The sequence below is a fragment of the Loxodonta africana genome, chromosome 7 (assembly GCF_030014295.1).
Source record: "Loxodonta africana isolate mLoxAfr1 chromosome 7, mLoxAfr1.hap2, whole genome shotgun sequence".
Lineage (NCBI taxonomy): Eukaryota > Metazoa > Chordata > Mammalia > Proboscidea > Elephantidae > Loxodonta > Loxodonta africana.
Genome location: NC_087348.1, coordinates 10,630,894 through 10,650,470, shown reverse-complemented (window position 1 = coordinate 10,650,470; position 19,577 = coordinate 10,630,894). Strand labels below are relative to the sequence as shown.

At 52.9% G+C, this 19,577-nt stretch overlaps 1 protein-coding gene across 2 annotated transcripts in view; it reads right to left on the bottom strand.

Annotated features, from left to right (window-relative positions):
* MACROD1 (mono-ADP ribosylhydrolase 1) overlaps nucleotides 1-19,377 on the bottom strand; it is a 174,494-nt gene extending 155,117 nt beyond the window's left edge. The window contains exons 1-3 of one of the 2 annotated variants that reach the window (XM_064287880.1): nucleotides 18,952-19,377; nucleotides 4,937-5,038; nucleotides 2,182-2,298 (exon numbers count right to left, since the gene is read on the bottom strand). In XM_064287880.1, the coding sequence (XP_064143950.1) occupies nucleotides 2,182-2,298; nucleotides 4,937-5,038; nucleotides 18,952-19,249 (517 nt within the window). In that variant the 5' untranslated portion in view covers nucleotides 19,250-19,377. The remainder of the gene's footprint in view (nucleotides 1-2,181; nucleotides 2,299-4,936; nucleotides 5,039-18,951) is intronic. The other variant, XM_064287881.1, reaches the window with a different exon arrangement.
* Between the last annotated feature and the right edge of the window lie 200 nt (nucleotides 19,378-19,577).

Below are 19,577 nucleotides of genomic sequence, written 5' to 3'. Positions count from 1 at the left end.
ATTGCTCCCTCCTTTCTCCCACTGTGGTGGCTCCACGGCCGGCGCCGAGAAGCAATTATTCACGGGTAATGATTATAATCAAGTCAAATAGAATTTAATGGACACATATTCTCTTCCTGCTTGAAACTTTACATATGAATTAAGCACATATGGGTTTCACGAGGCACAGACGCAGATTTATGCCACTCCGAAAAGCCTCACGTTCCCCACTTTTATTCTGCTAATAAACCGGCTGATTTACCACGGGGGCGCCGCCGGGAGACGCGAGCTCTGCTGCCCCCTGGTGGCGACATGGGGGGGGGGGGCCAAGGCCGCCGGCGGGCGGGGCGGGGGCGGGGCAAAAGTCACGGGGCTCGGACCCGCAGGGACCCAGCCAGTGCCAAGGCCGCTGAAGACGCCGGGGTGTGAGACAGTGCCAGAACCAAGGACCCCAAGGTCCCATCAGTGCCAAGGAACCAGGGACCCAAAGTGATGGGGCCTGAGTCAAGGCCACTGAGGGCCCACACACACACACCCAGAGGCAGAACCAAGGGGGAGGGGATGGAAAAACCATCCTGGGCTCCTAGGGAAGGGGCCGAAGAGAAGGCCCCTGAGGACCCCTACACACACACTCCAGAGGGTGGGACCAAAGCCGCCAGGGAGCCAAAGCCCCAGGGCCCTCCAGAGAGGCATTCAGACAGAGCTGAAGCCAAGGCTGCTGAAGACCCATATACGTGCCTCCGGAGCAGTGCCAGGCTGTTCAGAGCGGTGGCAAGACTGCTCTGCACCCCGGGCCCAGTGGCAAAGCCACCAGAGACCCCCGAGGTTCCACCAGGAACAAGGTCACCCTGGGACCAAGCAAAGACCTGTGTGGGAGCCCCAGGTCCAGGGCCTGGGTGAGTATTACCTGGGGCTCCAAGCCAGCTGTGGTTCTATAAGTCTCCACTGAAAGACTCTTCCTAGAAAAAAAGAAGACCCCAGGAAAATGCACCAAGCTGCGTTGGGTAAACTGAGGCAAGCAGAGAGTGGGAAAAGAGCTCAGCTGCCTCATCTGTGGGAGGTGCTCAGAGGGACGATGACAGCAGCCGCAGGTACTGAGCCAGATACTGCATGGGCTTCATGAGACACCCCCACAACTATAGGCTGGCCTTCTGTCGCTGCACAGAGGAGCACAGAGAGGCAGGTACAAGGGGACATGGAAGACGGAGGAGCTCGGGCCCCACTCCCAGCCCCAGTGCAGTAAAACGAAGCCAGGACTAAAGTGCTTTTCCAAGAGTGAGGAGCTGACAAAGCCGCGCGCTGGCACTCGGAGTCTGGCAAGTCACAAGGGCACTTAGGAAGAGCCATTAATCGCTCTGCCACCACTGAGTGATGCCTCCCGCCCATCCCACTCCATCTGCATCCTGGCAACACCCCCCCACCCCCCCGCAGCCCCTGCACTCTCCCTCATGGCCACCAACCTGGGCTGGGAAGGAGCAAATAAGACATCCCACGAACCACCTGCACACCTGGTGACGGTGACCATGGCCGCTGCCCCGTCTCCACATCCCACTGCTAAGCACTCCAGAGGCCTTCCCCGGAGCCTTTTGACCTCATTCAGACAACCCTGGGGTGGGGGGAAGAGTGGCTTCCCTTCCCCAAGAGGGGACAGAAGCAGCGACTCCCCTACTCGTCACAATAAACTGCCAAGCCAGCAAGAGCCAGATGCAGAGAGCCGAGCAGTTCTGTTTCCAGGCGCTGGAGAAATGCCAGGGGCTGCCTGAGGCCTTTCTATCCCACCCTTCCCCCACAAGCTCCCTCACCTGCCTGGGTCCAAAGGTGGCAGAGTGAGAGGAAGGAGAGGAAGGAATGGGGTGGTCAGGGGCATCTGCAGCCCGTGCAGTCAGACCACCCCACTCTGTCCCCCGCGTTCCTGGCAGGGCAGCCCGAAACGACTCCAGATGAGCTCTCCCCATCCCCAGCCGCTAATGGTCTCAGATGCTGCAAGACGCTCAGCTGAGATGCCCCTGACACAGCGGGTCAGGGTTTCAAGGGAAGGAGAGCCCGCGTGGCCGACACACTGGACTGCCGTGGCGCCAGCAGGCCACTCTGCCCAGCAACCCGAGCTCCACTGGAGCCAATTCGTATCTACCACGCCTGGCTCAGCAGACCCGGGACTGGCGACGAGGCGGCCACCCAGGCCAGCCAGAAGCCCCCACTCACCAGCATTGACGATGGCGTCCACCTCCAGCTTGGTGATGTCACCACGGAACAGGGAGATCTTGTCATTGAGTTGCTTGTCCTTCTTGTACTTGGGCTCTTCCACCTTCACGGCCACCCCTGGAATGAGTGGGGTTCAGAAAGTCAAAGAGAGGCCCCCCACTGCAGAGTGACCCATGGGCCAGGCCCTCCCCCATCAACCTCCCTCCACCTCCAGAGACAGCCTACAGCATGGTGACTGACGATAACAGTAATGACAGCCCACACAGATTAGGTACCTACTGTGTGCCGGTCCCTAACACACGGTCTCATTAAGTCTTCACAACAGCCTACAGGCAGCTATAGTATTAACATTATCTATGCCTATTTCAAAGGAGCCCTGGTGGCACAGCAGTTAAGCACTCAGCCGCTAACTGAGAGGCTGGCGGTTCGAACCCACCAGCCACTCCATAAGAGAAAGGAACTGGTGATGTGCTCCTACGAAGAGCTGCAGCCTATCTGGGAGCGTCTAAAAATTAAACACGTTCGTCAAGGCTTCACCAAAAGAACTAGAAGAGAACCTACAGACTGGGAAAAAGTTTTTGGCTATGACATACCCAACAATATTCTCATCTCTAAAATTTATAGAAAATTTCAACATCTCAACAACAAAAAGATGAACAATCCAATTAAAAAATGGGCAAAGGACATGAACAGATACTTCACCGAAGAAGACATTCAGGCGGCTAACAGACACATGAGGAGAGGCTCAGGATCATTAGCCATTTAGAGAAATGCAAATCAAAACCACAGTGAGATTCCATCTCACCCGGACAATACTGGCGCTAAACAAAAAAAAACAGAAAATAATAAATAATAAAGGTTGGAGAGGTTGCAGAGAGATTGGAACTCTTATGCACTGCTGGTGGGAATGTAAAATGGTATAGCCACTATGGAAAATGGTGTGATGCCTCCTTAAAAAGCTAGAAATAGAAATACCATATGATCCAGCAATCCCACTCCTAGGAATATTCCAGAACCCAGTGCCCTCGAGTCGATTCTGACTACGAGTCCTAGGAATATATCCTAGAGAAATAAGAGCTGCAGCACCCATGTTCACTGCAGCACTATTCGCAATAGCAAAAAGATGGAAATAACCTAAGTGCCCTTCAACAAATGAATGGATAAACTAAATATGGTACATAAACCCAGAACAATTATGGTACATACACACAATGAAATACTACACAACAATAAAGAACAGTGATAAATCTGCGAAAAATCTCACAACATGGATGAATCTTGAGGGCATTACGCTGAGTGAAATAAGTCAATCACAAGAGGACAGATATTGTATGAGACCACTATTATAAAAACTGAAGAACAGGTTTACACACAGGAAAAAAAAATCTTTGATGGTTAAAAGGGAGGAGGGAAGTGGGGAAGGGAAATCACTAACTAGATAGTAGACAAGTGTCAACTTTGGTGAAGGGAAAGAATACACAATGTAGGGAAGTCAAGTCAGCACAACATGTCCAAGCTAAAGTCACAGAAGCTTCCCAGACATGTCCAAACATCTTCAGGGACCAAGCTGCTGGGGCTGAGGGGTGGGGACCATAGTCTCAGAGGACATCTAGGTCAACTGGCATAACATAGTTCATAAAGAAAATGTACTACATCCTGCTTTGGTGAGTAGCATCTGGGGTCTTAAAAGCGAGCAGCCATCTAAGATACATCTATTGGTCTCATCCCGTCCAGAGCAAAGGAGAATGAAGAAAACCAAAGACACAAGGAAAATATTAGCCCAAAGGCCTAAAGGACCACATGAACCACAGCCTCACCAGCCTGAGCCCAGAAGAACTAGATGGTGCCTGACTGGTCTGGCAGGGATGACAACAGAGTCTCAGATGAAGTGGGAAGAAAATGCAGAAGAGAATTCAAATTCACCAAAAAAAGACCAGACTTACTGGTCTGACAAAGACTGAAGAAATCCTTAAGACTATGGCCCCCAACACTCTGCTAACTCAGAAATGAAGTCACTCCCAAAGCCCGCTTTTCAGATGAAGATTAGACAGGCCTAGAAAACAAACAATAACACATGTGAGGAATGTGCTTCCTAGTCCAATCAAATCTACGAGACCAAATAGGCAACTACGGCCCAAAAGCAAGACAAGAAGGCAGGAAGGGACATGAAAACCAAATAGACACAGGGAACCCAGGGTGAAAAGGCAGAGAGTGCTAGCACATTGTGGGGACTGCAATCAATGTCACAAAACTATCTGTATAAATTTTTGAATGAGAGCAAAAAAGATTTATAGCCTTGAAAACTCTTTGGGGCAGTTCTACTCTGTCCTTTGGTTGCTATGAGTAGGAACCGTCTCAACGGCACACAACATGCCCATTTCACAGATGTAGAAACTGAGGCTTGCCCAGAGTTAGCGAACCAGCCACTTGCAGGACTTGGGTGCTCACCAGCATGACCCATGTGAGCCAACTGCACCACACCTTCAAATCCCAGCTCACGACAACCATGTAGTCACAGGCAAGTGGCTTAACGAGTCTGGGGCTCAGTTTTCCAATGGTTTAATGGGAATAAAAATTGAACCTGCTTTAGGCTGTGTTAATAATTAAATGAGGTGATGCATGAAAAGCGCCCCGCACACAGTAAGCTGCAACAATTATTCTTCTTGTTGCTGCTGTACAGTTCTCCCATACCACGGATGAGTCTGAAGAGCCCATCACCAAATACCTGGGCGGGCCTCTCCTGCGCAGTGCCTACCTTTTGCCATTTCCTTCCATGTCGGGATCTTCTTCAGCCTGACGAAGTCCCGGCAGAAGTAGTGTTCCTCCCTCTGTTTGTCACTCAGGCCTTTTAGAAAAGCTGGAGGGGGAGCAGAAAGGAAAGTCAGGGCGGCGGTGGGGGGGTGCAGTCCAGGCCATTGTTCCCTGCCCCAGTCTCCCCCCTCCTCACAGTAACCCCCGCCTTGTCCATACACAACCACCTTTCCCTCAGGCACATGGGAAGAGGGGCCCCTAGACCACTTTGTCCCACCCCTTTTGTTCAGGAGGGGAAACTGAGGCCCAAGAAGGCTGAGGGACTCACTCGAGTACCACAGACCTGGGTTTGGAATTCAGCCCTGCTGCTTTCCAGCTGCTCTCACATCTCTCTGGGTCCCTAAATTTATAGACAGGGGATTAAGACACCCCCTGCAGAATAGCTCAAGCTTATACGAGCTCACGCACACTAAGGCCAGGCAGGCTGGTGCCACACAATCAGTTACACTATCAATTGGCAATAATGAGAATCGAAGAAGAACTGGCACGTGTGAATTGTGGTGTTGGCCAAAGGAAGGATGGTGAATATACCACAGAATGCCAGAAGAATGAACAAATCTGTCTTGGAGGAAGTGCAGCCAGAATGCTCCTTAGAAACAAAGATGGAGAGACTTCATCTCGATTACTCTGGACATGTCATCAGGAGGAACCAATCACTGGAGAAAGACAGCATGCTTGGTAAAGTAGAGGGTCAGCAAAAAAGAGACAGACCCTCAATGAGATGTACTGACACAGCGGCTGCAACAACGGGCTTAAACATGGCAATGATTGTCAGGATGGCACAGGACAGTGCAAGGTTTCCCGCTGTTATATATATGAATGGGAACTGATTGTATGGTACTTAACGACAACACACTATCAATAGTTTACATTATCTGGGTGATGCAAATACTTCAGAGCTCAACTACGTGCCGAAAGTAGTTGAGCTGTTCGAACCCACCCAGAGGCACCTTGGAAGACAAGCCTGGCAATCTGCTTCCCAAAAGTCACAGTCTTAAAAACCCTATGATGCAGTTCTACTCTGCACACATGGGGTCGCCGTGAGTCACAATCGACTGCCAACAACAGGGCAAAGGAGCCAGAAGAACTGGCCTCAAAGAGCCACAGAATCCAGCAGATCTGGTACCTGTTCCTGACATTCCCCCAGCATTGACTGAGAACCCCTCCCCGCACCCCCCCCCGCCCCCGCCCCACAGGCACCCAGCTAGGGGCTTTCCCAGTCCCCACCCACTTGCGGACTCTGACTCCACACAGGCCAGGTACCCCTGCTCCAGCCCTGCCCCCTGCCTCTGGCTTTCCATCTGGGGCGGCGGGAGACAGAGAAACGCTGAGCCTCTTGGAGGCTTCGCCTGAGCAGCGGCCCAGGCTTACAGCTCATGGGCTCCACCTGCCGGCCCAAGGCCGCCCCAGCACCACTGCTCTCAGCCCCAGCCTTGCTCCCCGTGTAAGGAGCAGCCCCCACTGAGGGCCTGGGGGGCAGGGGGAACAAACTGCCAAGGCCACAACCTAGAAACGCAAAGAGCATCAGAAAATGTGTAGGGGTGGGACTGCAACTCGAGGAGCTGATGGAGGAGGAAGGGTCTGCCTTCTGGAAACCTCTATGGAGAATGGCTGTGCGAGGGGCAGGTATTCAGGAGAGACAGGTCACTCACACACACCTCAGTCCCCCGACCGGTCCCATGGTACCAATGGTGATCATACCCCGTGGCAAGGCTGCCGAGAGCACTAGACAACATAACCCATGGAAAGGGCTCCTACTGCACGCTCAGTAGTGCTAACTGAGGGGATTAGGATGAAAGTCTGGGAGCACCCCAAATCTGCTTCAACTCCAGCTCAGGCCAGAACCACACTTTCTGGAAGCCACCTCCCACACCTTCCACAGCATTGATTGAGCACATATGACATGTAGGTCCTGCACTGATTGAGCACCCATAGCATGCAGGCCCTGAATGCATTCAGCACCCACAGCATGCAAGTCCTGCACGCTTTGAACACCCACGGCATATAGGTCTTACATTCATTGAGCACACAGAGCATGCAGGTCCTGCGCCACCACTGAGGACACGACAGTGAACAAGCAGATGTGGCCCTTGTGAATCTACAATCCAACAGGGAGTTTGAGGCTGGCCCAGGCATTACACAACTGTTACGGATTGAATTGTGTCCCCCAAAATGTGTGTCAACTTGGCTAGGCCATGGTTCTAAGTATGTGTGACAGTCTTCCATTTTGTCTTCCAATGTGATTTTCCTAAGTGTTGTAAATCCTGCCTCTATGATGTTAATGAGGCAGGGTAAGAGGCAGTTATTTTAATGAGGCAGGACTCAATCTACAAGATTAGGTAGTATCTTCAGTCAATTTCTTTTGAGATATAAAAGAGAGAAGCAAGCAGAGAGATGGCGGACCTCATTACCACCAAGCAAGAAGAGCCTGGAGCACACGTCCTTTGGACCTGGGGTCCCTGCACTGACAAGCTCCTAAACAAGGGGAAGACTGATGACAAGGACCTTTCTCCAGAGCCAACAGAGAGAGAAAGCCCTCCCCTGGGGCTGGCGCCCTGAATTGAGACTTCTAGTCTCCTAAACTGTGAAATAATAAAATTTTCTTTGTTAAAGCCATACACATGTGGTAGTACTGTTATACCAGCACTACATAACTAAGACAACGAGCAAGCAAATAATTCAAATTCTAATAAGTGCTGCGAAAGAGACATGCAGAGGGCTAGGAGCGGAGGTAGCCAGAACCTGAACACAGGAGGAGATGGGAGGACATCTAAGTAAGGACAGGGAAGGGCGTTCTGCCAGCAGGAACAGCATGTGTGAGACCCCAGGTGAATGAAATTCAGTGTGGCGGGGTGAGCATGGCAGGGAATGACGCTGGAAGGAGTCAAAGCCAACTCGGAGCATCAAAAGCTTGCTAAGGATCAGACTTCATCCCAAAACCAAAAAAACCAAACCTGATTCCAATTCATAGTGACCCTACAGGACAGAGTAGAACTACCATATAGGGTTCCCAAGGAGCAGCTGGTGAATTTGAACTGCCAAGTTTTTGGTTACCAGCTGAGTTCTTAACGACTGTACTACCAGGGCTCCAACCCAGGGGCGCCAGAATCACATCAAAAATGTTGTCACCAGATCTGGATTGAGACCTTTCCCCTGAAGCGGTGCCATTTTCATCCTTTCCAAAGGAACATGCTGGCCCTTCAGCCATGGGCTTCCCTTGCTGCTCAAGGCCCATTTCCCTGCGCCCCCTTCGCAAGGGACTGCCCTCGCCACTCAGCAACATGACCTCACACAAGATGTGAGGACTCCCTTAAATGCTCCGATTCTGACTCATAGCAACCCTGTAGGACAGAGCAGAACTGCCCCATAGGGTTTCCAAGATTGTAAATCTTTACAGAAGCAGACTGCCACATCTTTCTCCCCCGGAGCAGTTGGTGAGTTTGAACCACCGACCTTTTGGTTAGCAGCCAAGCAGTTTATCCCTGCGCCACCATGGCTCCTTTGTGTGCGTATGGGGGGGTAGTATTTGGAAGTAGTTAAAGGGCTTCTGCAAGCCTCAGTTTTCCTCTTCTGTAAAATGGGACACCTGCATTAACTGAGAAGAGGAAGGGGTTTAGTTTGGTACAACGGGCTCAGCTGGTGTTGGCCAGTATTGCAGAGGGCTAAGAATGGACGGTGGTGGGAGAGGCGCGGGTTTGATCCAGGCCTTCCTCTCACCGACAGTTTGAATGCTGATCAGCCAGGGGATCAATACTTATTGAGCATCACCACATGCCAGCCTGGGATACCAAGCAAGGTAAGGTCCCAGGCCTGACCGAGCAGAGGGAGCCGGGAAAGCTTCCTGGAGGAGGTAACTCCAAATTCTTTGGTTTGCCTTGGAAGCTACAAATCGCTTGAGCAAACCCCACTGCCAAGCAGAGCGCTCCTCTAAATTCTCGACCCCACCCCCCGCCCAGGCCTCATTTGCTCTTCTCCCCTCTCCCTAGCCTCCCCGACTCCTCCTCTGCCCTCGGATGCTACCTCCTCCTCCCACCACCTGCCCACAGGTCAGCAGGCATGAAAGTCCTTCCTCCAGCAGCAGCTGCCCACCCACCTTCTGGGGGACTCGCCCCTGCAGCTCTCCCCTCACTGGACCATCCTGCCTGTCTCCAAACAACCTCCCATGTCCCAGTCTTTTAAAACAAAACCCTTCCTCAACCCTACATTCCACCCCTCACCAGCTGGGACATCAGTTCTCTGACTCCCAGCCCTGTCTCCACTTGCTCACCCCACCTGCTCCCCTCAGCCCACACCGGTCTGGCCAAGGTCACCCAGGGGTGCACTCGGCATGCCCTGCTGAGTTTTCTCCAGGCCCCTGAGACCACCCTCTCCTGGAGCCCACCCAGCTTATCCTCACTTCTGTCTTCTGCTGCCTCAGCCTTCTTTCAACCCACCATCAATTCCATGGATTCAAAACCCTCTCTACGCTCGATGGCTCCCGAGCCTGTCCCTCCAGACCCTCATCTCTCTTCCCGGCCTGCTATCATCCCCCAAACTCCACATGACCACGATGGAACTTTTGACCCCTTTCCCTAAAACATGTTTTTTCCACCCCTCCAGTCTTCCGCCTTGGAAACCCTGGTGGCGTAGTGGTTAAGAGCTGTGGCTGCTAACCAAAAGGTCGGCAGTTTGAATCCACCAGGCAATCCTTGAAACCCTATGGGGCAGTTCTACTCTGTCCTATAGGGTCACTACGAGTCAGAATTGACTCGATGGTAGAGGGTTTGGTTTTAGTTTTTAGTTCTCCCCCAGGCTTTGGTGGGCCCCAAACCCTGGGGCCATCCCGATCCCTCCATTCCTCTTACTCCCTGACTCCCATCCGCACGCAGGACCCGTTAGATTTATCTCTACAACACCCCGAAAACCAAGCCCTCGGCTCCGCACCCTCCTCTAGGTCGCCATCATCACCCCCCATGCCCCTGAGGAAGCTCCCACCAGACCCTGTGTCCACCCTCGCCCCCTATCATCTCTTCCTCTTACAGCAGCCCAGGGATTTTATAAGAATATAAGGTACCTGTTGCCATCAAGTCTATTCTGACTCAGAGCGACCCTATATAAGGTAGACATCTCCGAATCCCCGGGTGGCACAAATGGTTAAGCGCTCGACTGCTAGCAGAAAGGTTGGTGGTTCGAACCCACCCAGAGGCGCCTTGGTAGGCCGGCCTGATAATCTGCTTCCAAAAGCTTACAGCCTTTGAAAACTCTACAGAGGACAGTTCTACTCTGCACATAGGGGGCTACAACAAGTCAGAATCAACTGGACGGCAACTAGCAACAACAACAACATGCGTCTCCTTTGCTTATTAAAAATAAGTTCAAACTCCAAGTCCTTACCGAAGATCTGGCCCACACAACGGCCCCGCCTCTCTTCCCAACCTCCTCGAGTGCTACCCCTCCGATGCCCCTCACTCAGGTCACTTTTCAGTTCCTCACACAGGCCAGGCTGCTTCCTGCCTCAGGGCCTTTGCACTGCTGCGCCCTCTGTTGGAATGCTTCTCTGATAAAAGGCCCTCCTCCCTGCTCTCACCTCAGATTCTCTGGGTCCTGCAGAGATATGCCATAGTTTGCCTAGTTTATGTACTTCTTACTTCCAGGCAGGTATCTGTCCTGCTGACTGTTGGAGTCCCACCACCCGGCACAGGGTAGGGAGTGTGCGAGCCCTTGGGAGGGTGTGTGGGATGAACCAATGAATGAATGAGCTGAGACTGGAAGGTTGAGGGCAACTCCAAGAGAACGGAGTCTCCTGGGCACAGAGACCAGCATGTGCAAAAGCCCTGAGGTCACAGAGAAGGCATTTGGATGGAAAAATCTAGAACAGCTGGACTAGACAGCAAAAGACAGGTAGTGTCAGCCTCCCCAGGCTTGTCTCCCCAACTGTGGACAAACACTGTGTGACCAGTTCCAGGCCACTACCATGATTTTTATTCCTCTTTTGCTCCCGCTCCCATTGGGTTTGGGCTCCCAACATCATGTTCTTGGGCAAGTCCCTCACCCTCTCTGAGCCTCAGTTTTCTCATCCCTAGAATAGGGTCATTATGAGATGGAATTGATCAGGAGGCAACAGGTTTGGTGTGGTTAGAATAGGCCCAAGGCAGCCCTTCCCTGGGGCCCAGGCTTGCCAAGAGGATACAGTGAGAAGGGGCGTGAACACAGTTTATAAACTGTAATGTGTTATGCACACATCAGGCACACTCCTTCCTTCCCGGGAGCCAGCCCTGCTCAGAAATCAGAAGGCCCGAAGAGAAACGCAAAACACAACAAAACTTGGGAGGGAAAATTTTTTTTTCCAATTTGAAGAAAGGGTGAGGAAAGAGAAAACACTTTTAAAATTTAGGTCCCCCTATCCATCCCTGGTGGCGTAGTGGTTAAGCATTACAGCTGTTAACGAAAGGGTCGGCAGTTCGAATCTGCCAGGCGCTCCTTGGAAACTCCATGGGGCAGTTCTACTCTGTCCTATAGGGTCGCTATGAGTCAGAATCGACTCGACAGCACTGGGTTTGGTTTTTGGTTCATCTGCCACCTTGCTCAGTCGTGGCCAAAGGCATCCCCTCCCTGAGGTCTTGGCAGTGAAAGCACTGCTGAGACCCTGGAGGACCGGTCAGGCCCCCGGCTGCCTAGAGACATCATCAGGCAGATGCCACCACCGGGTCTTACAGAACAGAAACGGAGTCCCAGAGCGGCAGCGCGACTTGTCCGCGGCCACACCCAAGTGAAGGACCCTGAGCAGGACCCAGCCCCAGGCTAGGACCCAGCCCCATGCTCTCTCTACCATGGTCCTCCCCGCTACCTATGGCCTGGCCTTCGGGCCGTCTCTCTCCAGCACAGTCCAAAAGACAGCCCTGGTTCCTGGGGATGGCAAATGAAGTCAGCAGGAGCTCCTGCCTCTGCCACCAGCTGGCTGGGTGCTGACTTTGGGTCCGTCCATCCATCAGTCTGTCCCTTCCAGCCCATGGTCCCAAGTATGCACCTTACGAGAGCAGTTTCAGGTACTCCTCATCTCCAGAAAGAGGTTGTGGCCCAGCTGTTCCCTGAGGAGCTACACACTGCACTGCTGTTAGTTACTATTGGGTCGATTGCAACTCATGGAGACTCTGTGTACAGAGTAGAACTGTGCTCCATAGGGTTTTCGAGGCTGCAACCTTCCAGAAGTCAATCGCCAGGCCTGTTTTCTGAGGCGCCTCTGGGTGGGTTCGAAGCACCAACCTTTCCGCTAGTAGTTGAGTGCTGAACTGTTTGCGCCACCCAGGGACCTGCTGTCGTTAGGTGCCATTGAGTTGGTTCTGACTCATAGCGATCCCATGTACAACAGAACGAAACACTGCCCAGTCCTTCCCCATCCTCACAATCCTTGCAATGTTTGAAGCCATTGTTGTAGCCGCTGTGATAATCCATCTCACTGAGGGTCTTCCTCTTTTTCCCTGACCCTGTACTTTACCAAGCATGACGTCCTTCTCCAGGGACTGGTCCCTCCCGACAACATGTCCAAAGTGTGTGAGACTAAGTCTCGCCATCCTTTTCGTACTTCTTCCAAGACAGATTGTTCCTCCTCCTGGCAGTCCATGGTTTATTTGATATCCTTCACCAACACCAGGGACCTTACAGATGCATTTATGCAGGTAGAAAATGGCAACTATGATTGTGCGTGGTTCCGAGAAACCTGGCTGCCACAGCCATGGCCTGAGTTTTCCTCTGTTGGCAGGGTGACTCACCCCAGGCCCCTCCTCACTCCCTTTGAAAGAAAGAGAAGCAGGAATTCAAGCTGGGCTCACACCACACACGACATTCTCTCCCTCCTGCGTCAGGACAGATGCAAACTTCAAGTACAAGTGAGTTTTATTTTTCTGGTAAAAGATATAAAACATACGTTTTCATTTTCTTTCTTTTTTGGAGAGGCGAGGCTATTTCACAGCTCAGTGAGGTAGGTGTGCTGTAAAAAGGTGTTCACAGTAAATTTTGATGAGGAGGCCTGACCCCAGACGCAGCTTCTTCCAGCAGCTCCTGGGCTCAAGAGCCAAGCGGAGGAAGCAGGCTCCGCCAGAACCATAAAGTGCAGTCGGCGAAGGGGAATTCAACGATGTGTTTAAAGAACTGTCTTTATGGCACTTTGCAAGACAGTGCTCAGAGAGGTGAGGGCATGCTGGGGCGCAGAGAGGGCTCCTATTCTGGAGAAGGCCAGGTGGGCGGGGCTGATAACAGCCCGGCGCCAGGAACGCGGTGCCGTTTAGACTTGGCGGCAGGGGCATTAATCGCCTATGCTCACAGTTCCCAGCCACAGGGCCCCGTCAAAGCCTGTGCCACAGGCAATGGGAAGACAGGGCAGGAGGCATCTTGGAACTTGCCCGCGATGTCCCCTCACTGCCATCCACACTGGGATGTGCCAAGACTGTTTCCCAGAAGACAGGTGGGAGAAGCCCCCCTCTGGTTCCCAGGTGCGCCTGGTCAATGTGCGAGTTCAGCAGTCACCTCTGATAAAGCAGACACGCTAGAAGAAATCCCACGGGGGGTGAAACTAGTACTCGCCCTGCCCAGTGCGAATTGAGGCTGTAACACTGAAGCCCCATCTTGAAATCCAGGGGACAGGGCTGGGGTCAGGGCTAAGGCCCCAGCATTCGGTCAGGGGGAGTCAGCAAGCTAACCAGAGCTGCTGCGGACGGAACTAAACAGAGGGGACAGGCCTGAGGGGCGACAAGCAAGGGGGCTGCTGGGGGCCCTCCGTGGGCAAAAAGAAAAAAACAAAACCAATCGCCACCGAGTCAATTCCAGCTCCTGGTGGCCTCATGTTTCAGAACCGTACTCCATAGGGTTTTACTTATTCTGTTGTTTTTTGGGGGGTTTTGTTGCTGTTGTTGGCTGCCGTGCAGTCGATTCTGACTCATAGTGACCCCATGTGACAGAGTAGAACTGCCCCATGGGGTTTTCTAAGCTGTAATCTTTATAGGAGAAGATTGTCATGTCTTTCTACTGCAGAGCCACTGGGTGGGTTCAAACCATCACCAATGTTTCGGTTAGCAGCTGGGCGCTTAACCATTGTGCTTCCAGGGCTCCTTGCTCCATAGGATTTTAAAGGCTGAGATCTTTTAGAAGTAGATCGCCAGGCCTTTCTTCCCCAGGTGCCTCTGGCTGGTTCAAACCACTAACCTTTCAGTTAGAAATTGAACGCTCAACTATTCGCATCACCCAGGGACTCCTTTCCATGGGCCACGGGTGTACAAAATAGCTTCTAACATGGTCTCAACACAACCTACAAATCAGGTGCCACTGGTTCCGTTTTACAGATGAGCAAACTGAGGCTCAGAGGATGTAGAAGCAGTAGCGCTGGGACTTGCCCGTGTCTGATGGCACCAACACACATTCTCTCTCCAGAGCACAGCTCTTCTCCAGGGGCAGGATGGAATGAGGATCTGTGGCCCCTCTCTTAGCAGGCCTGGCCCCTCCTGCGGTAACAGTCCCTAGACACCACGAGGGCCCAACCCAAAGGCCCCTCACACCAAAATGCAACTGTTTCCACAACCTTCCGTTGAAAAAGCACTGCCTGGGGGAATAACGAGGTGCCCCAGAAATGAAGGAATTAAACTGGAGAAATTAACCCCTGGCCAGTGAAACCAGACATTGCAGAAGTCTCCCAAAATGGGATTTACTTACCTAGAGGGAGCATGGGTCCACAGAAGCTTGGAGGCAAAGAAAAGGAGTGCCTGGAGCAAGGCAAGATTTGACTGAAATAGTGGCCCAGTTCCCAGGTAGAGGAATCCCTGGTGGATGGGTCTACTCCTGGCGGAGAAGCTTGCTCAGCCTGCCCAGGGGAGTGGGATTAGCTTCCACAACATTCCACCAGCCCCCCAGTTGAGACTACATACTACTGAGCAACCTAAGACTACAATTCAACTTCTGGTGGCTCTCCACACATGAGTTTCCAAATCCATGGCTTTAACACATCCCATACGAACTGCCACACCAGTCTTCTGACCTATGCATCAGTCTCTTGTGAGTTGGGTTACTGTGTGTCAGTCTTCAAGAAAGAATCATCTCAGGCACAAACAAGCATTTGGAGGCCTATATAGGTATATATCCAAGAGAAACGAGAGTACCTGTCCACCAAAGACATGTATAAGAACATTCAGAGAAGCTTTATTCACACAGTTACAAACTGGAAGCCCAAACGCACGTCAGCAGGCATGGGTAAACAAACTGGCACATTCATACAATGGAATACTACATAGCAATCAAAAAGAACAAAATGTTGATATACCCAATAATACGGACGAATCTCATAGGTGTTGAGTAAGAGAAGCCAGACACACGATATGCCTCCATTTCTATGAGGCTCAAGAACAGACAAAACTAATAAAATAGTGATTACCTCTAAGGGGTTTTGATTAGAAAGGAGCTCAAGGGAAACTTCTGGGGTAATGGTAATATATTCTATCTGCTGATCAGCGTAGCAGTTATAGTTGGATACTTATATAAAAGTTCATTGACAACACAAAGTCTGTGCATTTGATGTACTTCGCTGTATAACTCAGCTCAAAGTGTAAATTTAATTTATAAGGGGGGGCTACGAGGACTGTGGCTCAGACCCCAATGAGAGGCAGAGTCTGGCTTAAGCAGCCCTCCAGGCTTCGAACAGTGTGGTGGATTTAAAAAAATACGCCCACTGGAAAATGCAGAACAGAATTTCAAATTCTCATGGACTCCAGACTTTCTGGCACCATGGAGGCTGGATGAAGCCCTGAAACTACTGCCCTGAGATCATCTTTAAACCTTAAACCAAAAATATTCCCTGAAGTATTCTTAAAACCAAACAAGTTTAGCTTAACTAGTAAAAAATGTCTGCCATGAGCATTATGCTCTTTTAAGAACTATCTATATGGAATCAGAGTGACAACTCAACTCCAAAGATTAGCTAGGAAGCTTAGGGGGTGGCGAGTTTAATGGGGGAGGAACAACTCAGAAAAGGAGGGTGAGAACAGTTGCACAACTCACAGAATGTAACCAATGTCACTGAATTGTGCATGTAGAAACTTGGTGAATGTTTTGCTGTATATATATTCTCAACAACAACAAAATCAAAAATTTTAAATATTTCCACTAATTCTTTGAGACTCTTCCTTTCTAAAGGTAGAGCCTAATTACCCTCCCCTTGAATGTGGGCTAGACTTTCTGACACTATTCCAAGCCTTGAATTAAGCTAGTGACGGTATGCTTTGAATACTAGGTCACAAAAAGGTACTGTGACTTCTGTCTTGGTCTCCTTGCTCTCCCTCTCTTGGACTCTGGAGGAAACCAGCTGCCATGTTGTGAAGACACTCATGCTGCTTTGGTGGAAAGGCCCCTGTGGTGAAGAACTGCGGCCTACAGCCAACCACCATTTGATGTGAGGGAGCCATCTTGGAAGATATCAAACCCCAGCCGACCTCATGAGAGATCCTGAGCCAGAGCCACTCAGCTAAGCTACTCCCGGATTCCTGAGCCTCAGAAATTGTGTGATAATAAATATTTGCTGTTTTATGCTGCTAAATTTTGAGGCAATTTGTTACACAACGATGGATAACTAAAATACATCCTATGTCTAAATCCCGCAAGCAACCATCTGATGCCTGCTGGGGAACTTCACGGCTAGTGGAAGCGTTAGTTATAATCATTACTGTATAACCCAGCTGGGTTCATGGCGCAAGGGACCTAGCGTGGACAGCAGCTGAATCTCCCAGCCCAGCCCTGCTCCCTGGGCCTGGCTGGCGGTGGCTCAGCAATGGCATGGAGTGCCCTTCCCCACAGCCCTCCCCCAAGGCCTCCTCTGACCTCCCTAGCTCGGGCAGCCTCACCTGCCACTCTGTGTGCCTACTATCTTAGTTTCTTCATAGCATTGACCTTTACCTGGCATTGTCTTACTTACTTGACCAGCTTTTCTTCTGTTTCCTCCCACTAGACTACAAGCTCCATGAGGGAAGCTCCACTGGAGAAGGGCCCTTTCTTGTCTGGCTCAGAGCTAATTCCCCAGCACTAACACAGTGCAGACCACATTTAAAAAAAAAGCCAGACTCTTGCCAACACGCATAGGCGGCATCTAATAAAAACTGGCTGAATGAATGAATAGAAACCCCAGCCCCAAGGAGAAAGGGAGAAATCCCAGTGACACCACCACAGCCTGGTAACTCTGGACACAGTCAATTCCATGAGGTCTGGCTGTTTCCAGTGGCATCAAGGAATGGGGTGGGGGCTGTGGTCGTTCAGTGGCAGAATTCTTGCCTGCTGTGTGGGAGACCCAGGTTCAATTCCTGGCCAGTGGCAGCACCACCTGTCTGTTAGTGGAGGCTCTCATGTTGCTACAATGCTGAGCAGGCTTCAAGGGAGCTTCTAGACTAAGATAAGGAGCAAGAAAGGCCTGGAGATCTACCTCTGAAAAGCAGCCAGTGAAAACCCTATGGACCACAACGGTGGGATTCGAAACCCACTGTGGGGATGGTTTAGGACCAGGCAGTTCTGCTGTGCATGGGGTTGCCATGAGTGGGGGCAGAGGGACAACAGGACAGCAACTAACAACAAGTAGGAATGAAGTTAAAAGGAGTTGAATTATAGAGATAGCAGCAGATAGAGAATGGGGGCCCGGGACTTTGTCTCACCTCCCCTCCCCACCAGCCTGGGTTGCTGTTCTCTGGCCAGAGAGGGGGAAAGCAGGGCTCCTTGTTGGGGCGCCCCGGTTCTCGCCAGCCCCTGTCTGCTCGCCCTGCCGGGTGTTCTGGGACAGTGCTGTGGGCTTGACAAGCATCCATTTGCTCACGGAATAAAGTTAAGTGCTTTCTGCCGGCGCTTTACGATTCCGTAGCAGGTCCCGCAATTCATGGCAGAGTAAATCACCTGGAGGTTTCAAAGCCAATCCTGAGACGCCGCATTCCCTTGCCTCCCGAACCGCCACAGGCCGCCCCTGGCCCGCCTGCCCGGCCCCACTGGCCGCTCCCCCTGCACCGCGCAGACCCAGCCAATGAGCTGCCTGCTCCGCGCTTTTGAAAGCGGGTCCAGCCGGGAAGCACTACAGCAGGAGGCCGGAGGCAGGCCCTGAAGGGCAGGGACAGCTGGACGCCAGACCGGGCTATTTGGGGATCTGCAGGCCGGGTGCCCTCCGGTCCCCGCTCCGCCGGAGCGCGGGTCCAGCCCTGGGACTCCTGCCTCACCAGGACTCCTGCCCAGCCCGCCGGAGCAGGAGGAAGCCGTTTGGATTCAGAAACTTCCCGGGGGCGGTAGGGGGGGGGGGTCACCGTTCTCACAGCGCGAGGGCCCCAGCTCCTCCTGTTCTGCTCTGTGTCCCCCCCCCCCAGGAATAGGACAGACTGCTCCAACATGGTAGGCTGCCAGTGGGCAAGGCAAGAGGGCACTGGGCCACATGCCCGGAAAGGCGGGGTGGGGTGGGGGCAGGGTAGGGGCAGAGCGGGCCTGCCCAGAGAGGTGAAAACTCCAGCCCCAGAGCTGTCCCCTCAGCCTACTCCCTGCTACTCTGCCAAAATGTCACCATTTGAGAAACCATACCAGCATGACATAGGGTGTTCAAGATCCCAGTCTAGGCTCTGCCACAAACTCTGCATGACCTTAGGCATATCAGGTCAGGCACTGGGCCTCAGTTTCCCCTCTGGGCAATGGAGTAAGTGGGTAAGTCCTGGATGACCTCTGGGGTGACCTGTGACCCATTCCAGTGGGGCTAAGGTGTCCTCCTCACACTGCCCCTGCCTGGAGGCCTGGCCCTGGCCTGGGGTGAATTGGGCTGGGCATACGGGGGCGTGGCTGTACTTGGGGGTCCATATGGAGCACGTGGGGCCTCAACTTCCCCCGGTCTCTTGAGTGGAAGAGACTGCTCCTGGTGTGCTGTACAGCCCAGGAAAGCCCAGGCGGGGCCGCCCTCATCCCTCGCGCCCCCCTCCTGCTTGAACTTACATTTTGCCTCCTTCCAGTCGGTGGAGGTGCTCAGGTCCACCTTCGCCGCCATGGCCAGGGGGGCCCAGGTGCGTACCCCGGCTCTCCGCCCCACGGCCGTCGCCCCCCAAGCCCCAACTCCCGCTGGGGTCCGCGAGCAGGGGCCGTACGCGCCCAGGGACGCTGGGGGGCTGCACGCACTGCTGCGGGGCCGCGTGGAATCCGCCGGGGGGCTGGAGCAGGGGCGCGGGGCGACTAGCAGCTGCCCCGCCGCGCGCAGCTGTGCCAGGCGGCCGGACACCCGACTCTGCAGAGACATGAGCAGGCGCCTCGGGGCGGCTCCCCGCCCACTTGGACTCTATTTACGGTACTCGGGAGTGTCTTTCCTTTATTTACTCGGGGACCGAGTGGCGTGTGCCAGCCCGCGGCGACCTGCACCGAGCCGGCGGGCTGCGCGGCCAGAAAGCCCGGGCGCGCCGCTGGGCACCCTGGAACTTGTAGTCCGGGCCGCCGAGGGGCACCCCCGCACTCGTATGCACACGTGCGTCCCCCACCCCGGCAACGGGCTCGCCCGGGGGGCCGCAGCCCGCAGCCCCGCCCCCGTCACGTTTGGCGCCTGGAGGGGTGGCCGAGTTGCTGCCGCTGCG